Consider the following 10,758-nt stretch of genomic DNA (forward strand, 5'->3'; position numbering starts at 1 on the left):
TTCGGACAAATTTTCATTTGCCAAATTTATATTCATATTTGAATATCATAAAAACTACTACCCCGACGAAGATAAGTGTCATTAACTACTTTATAGTAAATTAAATTTCCTTTATTTTGAAAATAAATTTACTCTTCTTTCAATAATGTTCTCTTAGATTTTCTAGTGTTGTTGGTTGTTTTTAAGATATAGATATAGCTCCGAATGAAAAATCAATGGTTTTTTAAGGTTTTGAAACAGCAACCATTTTTTAATCCCCCTACCTATACTTGGCAGACTCATCAATTTTGACTAGTAATTATACATAGTTTTCATCAAAGTAATAATAAATTGGGGTGAGATAACTGCCTTTTTTTCTTCCCGGCTCTTGTACTATGCCTTATTCATGACTGTATCTCAAAAATAGATACATAAATAAATAAATATATAAATAAATTATATCCTACTATTATTAAAAAATTTGACGAAAGAAATTAACAAAATGTTGATTTCTTGTTGTTCGGGCGAAATTTTTTATTTATAAAAAAATAATATCAAACGAGCCATATTTAACTTACAGATGTCTGCTAGCGCTAAAATTAATGCTAATTTAATACTATAACGCACTTGTTTATCTTCTTAGGGGTAAGCAATTTTTATGATTTGTGCTAAAATAAATTGATATCTAGTTGTTCAGACAAAATTTCAAATGCAAAATTCATTTTCATATACAATTATCATGAAAACTACGACTCCTACGAAGATAAACTTTATAAATTACTTGATAGTAAGTTGAATTAGCTTTGATTTGTTTGCTAGTAGATATTTCTATGTATAGTAATAAATTCCTGAGTTTTTTTTTTCAAAAATCAAACATTTTATATAAACAACTAGAAATAAACATTTTGAGAATTTGTTTAGTCAAATATCATCAATACTGCTATATTTCTACGAAGATAAACGTCATAAACTCCTTTTGTCTTATGGTTCATGAGATATAGAATTCCCAACTGTATAAAAATATATATACAACAAGTAAATTTTCTATAAGTTATAAAATGACATGATACAAACATGTAAAGAATCCCATTGATAGAACTCCAATGACATTTCTAGAGGAGATCTCGGGGCCTAGACGCCGAGCATCAAGGATTTTACAAAGGAGTTTTGACTGTAAGGATAGGATTCGAGAGGAATTCGATGGTTTAGTGGAGCCCCATAGCTCAACTCCGTATGTCCAGATAGGCCTTATAATAGTCATGTAGATCAGTCTTTTGTAATGAATTGGAAGTTAGGACCGTTTGTCTAGTAAATGTTGTAATAGTCGGAATCGAGGAGCAGTTTTCTGTCTTTTCAGTCTTGTATGAGGAATCCATGTTAGTCGTTTGTCCAGATTTAGTCCTAGGTAACGGATCTGTTCTACAGGAATAAGTATGAAAAGATACTGTGGGGCAAGACGAAGGTTTACAGCGAAGGATAAATATGATTTGGTGGGATTTATTGGAATTTATTTTAATCCTCCAGTTTTGGCACCATTCTTCAAGGGTGGTGATGTGGGAGGGTTTGGGATACAATGGAAGGATCATTATTCACTGACAATAGGCGTGTGTCATCGGCATACGTGGTGAGAATAGTGTTAGGTTGGGCTGGGATGTCAGCTGTAAAAACTGTATAAAGGATAGGATCAAGTATATTACCCTGAGGTACACCTGCAGACTGAGGAAACAGGGATGAATAAGCACTGTTGTGATTTACTTGAAATAACCTATCTGGGAGATAAGAACGGATAATGAGATAATATGTAGGGGGTAGGAATTTACGGATCTTGTATAGCAGTCCTGGGTGCCAGACTCGATCAAAAGCTTTCTTCATCAAGTTTAGAACGTTTGTCTAGTACGAATTAAACTAAAAATAAATTTTAAGAATATGATATAGTCTTTATAAATATATTATATTCAATAAATATAAATAAATAATGACCTTTGTTGAGTTCGGCGAGCCTAACTAAAACCGACAATATGGTCCCCGACCGTGGTGCATTCCCCATCTTGCCCGACACGTATGCGGTTAGCATACCTTCTCCAACGTAACCTAAAAAACAACAAAAGGAACAAATATTAATATCCTATTTACAATATTATTAAACACAAAAAAGATATTAGTAATATTCCTATATAAGTACATTAAGTTTTAAATTTCACCAAACCCAATGATTTTCAATAAAAGAAAAAAACTGATAACATACGGTTTTTATGACATTCACTCTTCTCTCCTCCCCCTTTATCCGAAACCTAAAAAAAGTTCTGCCTTCAGCTTGTCATGTAATGATAAGTAGTATGCTCATGTAATGGTTTCATCTAAAGTAATTGATCGGTGCCAAAAAGCCAAGACACCTAAACTGCGCTGACAACCTAAACAGACCGTTTAGTACAAGAGCCGGGAAGAAAAAAAGGCAGTTATCTCACCACAATTTTTTTATTACTTAAATAAAAACTATGTATAATTACTAGTCAAAATTGATGAATCTGCCAAGTATAGGTAGGGGGAATAAAAATGGCGGCTGTTTCAAACCCTTAAAAAACATTAAATTTTAATTCGGAGCTCTATATCTTAAAAACTACCTACAACACTAGAAAATCTAAGAGAACATTATTTAAAGAATAGTAAATTTGCTAAAATATTAGCCCTAAAAGAGCTATTTGCGTCCAATAGTTCTCGAGATATAGCTTTTTAAAAAGCAAAACTTCTTAAAAATCTTCTGAAAGATTAATAGTTAGCTAATTTATTTTGAGAAATCTAAACCTCAGGAACTATGTGACGTACAGATGTCAATTTGCACTCAAATTAAAAACTAGCTTTAGTTTATAACCTTTACCTTATAGGAATAGTAGTTTTCATGATATTTGCTAAATTAAATTGATTTATGAAAAACTTCATTTCAGAAACCATTGGACGCACAAATGTTTGCTAGCGCTCAAATTAAAGCTAGTTAAATTTACTATAAAATAGTTAATTGTGTTTATCTTTGTAGGAGTAGTAGTTTTTATGTTATATTTGACTAAATAGATTCATAAAATGTTAATTTAATTTTAATGTTAATTCGTATAAAATGTTGGATTTTTTTAAAAATATACCTCTTGACTTATAAGACATACATATGTCAGCCAACATTCAAAATAAAGGAAATTTAACTCACTATAAAGTAGTTTATGACACTTATCTTCGTAGCGGTAGGAGTTTTTATGATATTCACATATTAATATAAATTTGGCAAATGAAAATTTGTCCGAACAACTATAAATCAATTTATTTTAGCAAATTTCATGAAAACTACTACTCCTACTATAATAAACGTAATAAACTAGTTTATAGCTCATTAAACTAGCTTTGATTTGAGTGCTAATAGACATCCGTATGTTAAATGGTTTTTGAGATATAAATTTTTCAAAATAAATTCACTAATTACTGATCTTTTAGTACGTCCTATAAAACATTTTTATGGAATGTTGCTTTTTAAAAAGCTATATCTCGAAAACTATTTAATCTAAATAACTCTATTAGGGCTCATGTTTTAGAAAATTTACTCTTCTTTAAATGACGTTCTCTTAGGTTTTCTTGTGTTGTTCCTACTTTTTGAGATATAGAGCTCCGAATGAAAAATTAGTTTTTTTTTATCACTTTGAAACAGCCACCATTTTTTATTCCCTCTACCTATACTTGGCAGACATCAATTTTGACTATTAATTATACATAGTTTTCATTAAAGTAATCAAAAATTGGGGTGAGATAACTGCCTTTTTTCTTCTCTTGGGCTCTTGTAATAGTTGGAAATGTTCATGTAGAGTTACAAGGAGACTATGTTAAAAATAAAAAATAAAATGTTCAGAAAAAGTTTTTGTTAGGTCGGTAATTTTTCAGACCACCCTCGTACGTTGCTGAGGAGGCTTGGGTCCGAGAAAGCTTAATTTCGAATTTTGTAGGTTCGAATCCCCCCAGAGTCAGTCAATATTTATTTCTCCGTCGTGGCCTCAAGAAATGAATATTGACATTCTTGAGCTGTATAGGTCCACTAGGGGCCTGTTTCATAATGCAAACCAATAGTATTAGTCCATAAATACAAGTACACGAACTTTAGAGTACAAGCTAATATTACATTTTGTTCCATGATGGGTACAACTATTGGTGACATTACATGAGTTTAAAAGAAAACAATTATCTGGCAGAATTGTGTAACTTAGCGAAATAGTACTAAATAGAAACTACAAGATTGATAGTATTACTTTGTACTTTATTAGGAAAGAGGTACCAGGAAGGGCTTGAGCCATTAAAAAATATATAACATTGGGATTATTAGGTAGATTTTAATGGGATATATATAAAAAAATATCGTCTCATCCAATTCAAGATTTCAAAGGAACGTAACCAATAATTAATAATCCCTTTAGAGCATTCTCTAAGCTTGTTTAATCCCATTCGACTTCTTAAAAAAAAACCTCAGTTTAGTTATTTGTTTCAAAGTAGAAGCATGACAGTGTCCAACGAAATTATCTTAATTTCACAGCCTCTGAAAAAACTTGGGAAATTATTAAATATGAAAGGGAAAGGTATCCTTGATCAGCACACTGCGCGGTGTTGGTTTGCGAAATTTAGCAGTGGAGATACTTTTGGAAAGGAAGGAGGGCTCCGGGCGGACATTAATGGATATTGATGAGGTTCTGCAGGAAGCTGTTGAGTCAAATCCGTCCACAAGTAATCGTGAACTTGCCGTGAATTTTCCATGGGGAAGGTGAAAAAGAGCTGTAGACTGGTCCCTCATGAACTTACTCCTCAGCAATCAGCTAAGAGTTTTCAAATTTCTGGAAATTTATTGAAAAACCCTTTTGGTATCAGATTTTACCGGAAAATTGTATCGGAGGCAAATTGTGAGCTTAGATCGCGGTCGAACTGCTTTTTCGGTTGCTGCAAAGGAGTTATTTAAAATAAAATCCATGCTTTGCCTTTTTTGAAGGTGTTGAATTTGTTCCTTAAGGATTCTCTTTGAATTCTGAACTCTACTGCGAACAACTGGAAAGATTGTAGGCGAAGATGTCAGAGCATTATCCTGCTTTGATCATCCGAAAAGGAGTTTTATTCCAAAAAGATAACACTTCCCGTCAAACCAAAGGAAAATTTAAAGAACTTGATGGGGTTCGAACTCCTGCCTCAGTCCAGACCTAGCACTATCGGATTACTACTTGTTTGATCCATGGCCCATTCCCTTCAAGGGAAAAAGTTTGATAAGTTGAAATAGCGGTCCAAGGAGTTCTTTGACAGCCATCGCAAAGAATGGCATCAGCGTGGGATCGAGCAAGGAGCTAGCAGATGGCTAATGAGGGTAGATAACAATGGACTATACTTTGAGTATTAATTGTATTTTATATCAAAGAAATAATAATACAAATATTTGGCTGTAAAAGGCTCAGATACATCTCCATTATTTTGTTTGCAGATAAGAGTGCTGATTACAAAGTAGGACCCAAGTATATTAGAGTAATGACTCCTTATCGAACGATCACTATGAACTAAATAACTAAAAAGTGTACTGTGTTTGATACCTGCAGCGAAGGGCTCGTGGCCTGCTCTACTGCCACACACTAATGCCACCCTATCACCTCTGTCCTTTAACAAAAACAAAATGGGTTATTTTACAATATTCCAAAATATATTGGGTCATTTCATATGAAATTTCCTTTGATTATTATTAAAGAAATTCAAATTGGGCTTAGTGGGCTTAAAAGCCCACATTTATAAAAGCCATAATTTATTAGCTTAAAAGCTAATAAATTACGTTTACACAGGTTCGAATGAACCATTATTAACCCTCTCTTTATAGATGATGTTTGCTACTATTCCAATTGATTGCACATTCTTTAGTGTGCCATCAGATATAATCACGGAAACACGCGATTTTCAAGTACTTTTTTTTTTTTTATGAGTTCGTACTTGGACACTAGGCAGCCCAAGTTGCAAGAAATATTACCACAGCATTCGAAACGAACGAACTATTCGCCGATGACATTAAAAATATTTGGCTGATGATTTAGATAACAGATCTAGAAGAAGACCTCCAGCAATTGATCACCATAAACTTTGGCTTACTATGGCAGAAAACCCTTTTACCAAACAGTTAAAGGACTCGCAGCATAAGTAAATCGACAGTTCCTCGACGCTTAAAGACCGTTGGTAGATTAAAGAAGGTAGATCTATGGCTACCTCCATGAACTTAATAAGCGGCAACAGCTGAAGCGTTACATGACATGCGTGTCACTACTTACTAGGCAAAAAAACGAGCCTTTTCTCGAAAGGATGAAAAGTGGATTCTATATGACAACAGGCGTCGGTCAGTTCAGTGGTTAAATATCGATGAAAGATACATACCAAAACCAAATTTGCATCTAAAACAACCAGCATTGGTTAATCGAAATGAACCTATACTCGCACAACACTAAATTTTTTTTTATTTTTATTTTATTCTTTTATTAATTATTCAATTATTAAATTTTTTACTTGGAGAAGTTTGTCGGGGGGTGCGGTCAGCAAAGAACAACATAAATAAACAAAACCATATTTATTTATTTTATGCCGACGTTTCGACCTGAGTTTCAGGTCTTCATCAGGGGTTGTGGTGTAGAAGGCAGGTTTGTGACTGTTGATTAAAATAAAATTGATTAAATTTTTTACTGTGGTGCTGCCCAGTGCTAGGTTTAGCGCCTTACTGATGGGGTTGTACCTTGTCCACTGCATCCGTCTGGGTGCCTCCTGCAGTTACCAGGCTGGTCCAGCCCTCCTGGTCTCAGTCTGGGTCAGCTTCCTCCTCTTCTGGTGGTTCGCTGATGTTGGGTGGTCAAGCCCTTACCATTGTGAAATGAGTTGGGCCCACCACCTCCTTCCACCCGTCGAGAAGAAATTAAACATGCTGTGTTATGAAGTCCTTCCACACCTTATTCTTCAGGCTTATCTCCAAGAGATTTCCATCTGTTCAGGAATTTGAACAACTTCCCTAAATCTAAAATGTTTGAAAATGATTCTCAAGCCAAAAACGCATTTTCCGACTTCATTTCTTCACAAAACCTTAAATTTTTCAGTTCTTGACTCGAAAAGGTGATAACTCATTGGGCTAATGTATAGAAAATAAGGATAAATATTTTGAATAAAATTTGTTTTACTAAATAACATTTCATATGAAACGACCCAACATCAACTACTTATATTTATGAGGAGAAGATGGTCGCGGTTCAGGTCAGCAAAACTAACTAATCAAAAGATGTTTATTTGCGCCGACGTTTCGACCTAAACTTCAGGCCTTCATCGGAGCGTTTTTTTTTTTTTTTTAATCAAAACCTTATTTATTGATAAATATTATAATCTCCCACAACATTGTCGGGTAATAGATAATAGTGATAACTGATCACATTCATAAATAAATAAATGAAAAAAAAATACATAATGTATAAAATCTCTCTAAAAATATATATAAACTAAAGGGAAAAAATTAACATAATCAAACTATGTGCATGAAGAGAAAAAATAATCACTAGTCACGTTTACACTCTTATATACAATATCGATTATCTTATGTTACACTATTGATCTGAGGATCCCCGAGCCCACTCTATACCCCACTTGAAAAAGGTAGAGCAGGACTCTTTGAGATCCCAGCTCATCCCTCTCACCCCTTCATTGGTCATAAGCCAGTTGAGGTTGATTAAGTGTGCTAAAGCAACAAACAATCAACTCCATTTTTATTTAACCATAAGTCTCTTGGCCACTGCCGTTTCGACCTTCGAGGTGGATTGTGGAACTAGATAAGGATTTGACTAATGGATTAGGATGATTATAAAGATTTATATGAAATTTTGGGAATTTGGTTAGTATGAGTTCAAGGGCAAAAAGGGAACATGGTGTAGTGTTCCGTTAGATACATAAGAGGGTGCATAGTCAATGATTCAAAGGATTTTTCATCGCAGCTGAAAAACTAAAAGAAGATAACAACCTTAATTCAGAAAAACATACAAATTAAAATTAAATAATAAAACTTAGAAGTTTGTTGCTCATATCAATTTGCGGCCAACTATTAATAATTCATTACTTTTGTTTATTATTATTTCACTAATAATTACTCCAGTGGTACGTTTTTAATTATATCAGTCATTACTGTACTTATTATTAATAAATATTCAATTAATTTATATTTATGTTCTAATAGTTTACTTCGTTCCTTTCTTTAATATATATAACTCCGTATATATTCTTATTATAGTCTTATTACTCCTTAAAATGTTTGTATCCTGGTTTCATTTAGACTTAATGTATGCTCGTAAAGTGGGGCGAAACGTTTACTAAGATAGGTGGCCCAAATATGGCCTACCTAAAGGGGCCTCTACATGTTGGCCAAGCCGTGGCGAACTCAGACATTCACGAGCATGTGGATGGGTGGCTTGTACGAGTTGGCCTAAGCTCGTTGCCGATCCGTCGAGAGTCGAATTTTTGGACATAGAACAAAGGGGTTCGTGTAGCATCTCCACCATTGTTCTTTGTCTAGTTGCAACTGAGAGCTGTTAGGAGGTTATAGTTAATTTTTATAATAAGTTTTATATTTAATCTTATTTGTTCATATTTAATTTCCTTTTTTTGTAATAAAAATAATATAATCCCAGTGCAATGGCTGAAACCACTTATACGTCCGCCATGCTTGCCTCTCTGGATAACACTGACATGTGGATGGTCCGCTCTTTGTTTTCCGAGCATTTGTACAAGTCTCCGATTCGTGGCGAGCGGCCATGTGGATCTGCCTTAAGGTTTGGCAAGCTGTAGTCCACTCAGTACACAATCAATTGGCCTGAAATTTTGCCTTCAGCCAGAGTAACCTATCTACTTCCAAAAGAAAATAAGGAAATAAATTAAGAAGGGAGTAAGATGTATTTTGAGCGTTAACCCAAACCATTATCATTTGGTCATATCAAGACTGTTTCCAAGGAAAAATCAAAATTAATTTTTTTTACAAGATTCAAATCATAAAAAAATTATTGCAGAAGGTAGTAATATCATATGAATAAATTTAGGAGGTTACTCTTCACATTCTGGACACACTACACCCTGCCAAGTCGTCACCACACAATTGGTGCACATAAGTTTGACACAGGAATGGCAAATGGATATTTTAAGACCTTCATGCATACAAAAGTGAAAACCGACCTCCTGAGGCACTTGGAAGCCAATGGCACCCCCACATCAGCAACTCTGTCCTCTGATCATGCACCCTAGATCCGTTTCGTCAAATTCAGGTGGAACTACCCCCCTACCCAATTTCGGCTTGGATATTGCTCGAAGAAAATTGTGTCTTTCCAGAGTACGTCTAGGGACCCCAAACAGCCCACCTTCTTTATAGAATGGCATTCTTTCTTTCTTCACTTTCAATGCATTTTTTTTTTACTTTCTGTCCATTTTCTCATTTCTGAACTGGTAGAGAAGCCATAGCATTTGCATATAGCATGAATGTTAACGCCATATTTTATAATTAATTTGTGTTTTCTCTTTTTTTTCAGTAATGCTATTTTAGTATTATTTTTCAGTACTAGGCCATATTTGAACGACCTACCTTAATAGTTTTTTGGCTACTCTGTGTACCTTCTTGACTGCCCACCCGCAATGTGTTCCTACAATTAATTACACACGGCCAACTAAAGGTCTTCTAATAGAATATAAATAGTTATTAATAAATATATAATATAAAATATATGCCTTATCTAATATAACTATCCCTTCGTCAGGTTTGATATAAAGCCCAGGATAAGTATATCCTAGCCCTTCCAACATCTCATCCACAACTGTTTTAGGGTTGTTGATCACACTTTTCTGGCACATGTCTTTCTTATAGAGTCCTGGCTAGAACAGAACATATTTGAGTTATGACAGATATCTATAATCGGATTACTATAATAAACTAAGACTAGTTCTACATATAAAGTTTGAACAAGACTTAAAATGATCATATCACGATGATATTCCGAGCAAGTATGACAACCACACTATTAACTATGCAGGTATCTATCATAACTAGGGATAGGATTTTTATGTTTTCACATATTTTTACCTGACCATGATATCTTCGATTCCTTACTAACTAACCATGTTTCAAGACATTTCTTGCCAAAAGAAGCCATTTTTATTTCACGTATTTTTAAATATTTGGCCTTTTTTACATATTGTTACATATTTTGTTGTAAATCACATATTTTCTGAAATATTTGTTATTTTTTACATATTTTTAGATATTTTGTCCTGAATCATGTATTTCCTTATATTATTTGTTCAATTGTAAATACATTTTTACGCAGCAACTACTTAAAATTCAAGAGAACGCAAGAAACTTAAAGGTGAAATTTATCATTTATCATAAATAGTGCGTAAAATTCTATATTTTAATCTTTGAACACAAATTAAAAGCAGAGGCAATAATAAATTTTCACACAGAATTACATCGAGAATTTCTCAGAATCAATTAAAAAGAGCAAGGTTCTCTTTCCTGTAGCATTTTCCTAGAATTTGTTTGTTTATTCCTCAATCCATTTCTCTGCTTCCCCCTTTCCATGGTCCTTTCTCATCTTAGTCTTGTTTCACTCCCCTAGTTTAATTACAATTACTAATTAATGTCTTGTTATTGAACAGCTATGTTTTCTCTTAGTACATTTTTTTGTACACATGTTAACATAATTTCTTTAAAATATTATTCATATAATA

General features: G+C 33.6%; 1 protein-coding gene across 4 annotated transcripts in view; it reads right to left on the bottom strand.

Moving 5' to 3' along the window:
- The window catches only part of LOC106678494 (PTS-dependent dihydroxyacetone kinase 1, dihydroxyacetone-binding subunit DhaK), a gene marked incomplete in the record, with an annotated part of 63,674 nt that overhangs the window by 44,342 nt on the left and 8,574 nt on the right, over positions 1–10,758 (bottom strand). For 2 of the 4 annotated variants that reach the window (XM_067052493.1, XM_067052490.1), the window contains 3 exon segments: positions 1,960–2,070; positions 5,574–5,637; positions 9,760–9,903. In XM_067052493.1, the coding sequence (XP_066908594.1) occupies positions 1,960–2,070; positions 5,574–5,637; positions 9,760–9,882 (298 nt within the window). 4 annotated transcript variants of the gene reach the window in all.

Source organism: Halyomorpha halys, unplaced genomic scaffold (genome assembly GCF_000696795.3).
Source record: "Halyomorpha halys isolate HHAL.00 unplaced genomic scaffold, Hhal_1.1 Scaffold145.1, whole genome shotgun sequence".
Taxonomy (NCBI): domain Eukaryota; kingdom Metazoa; phylum Arthropoda; class Insecta; order Hemiptera; family Pentatomidae; genus Halyomorpha; species Halyomorpha halys.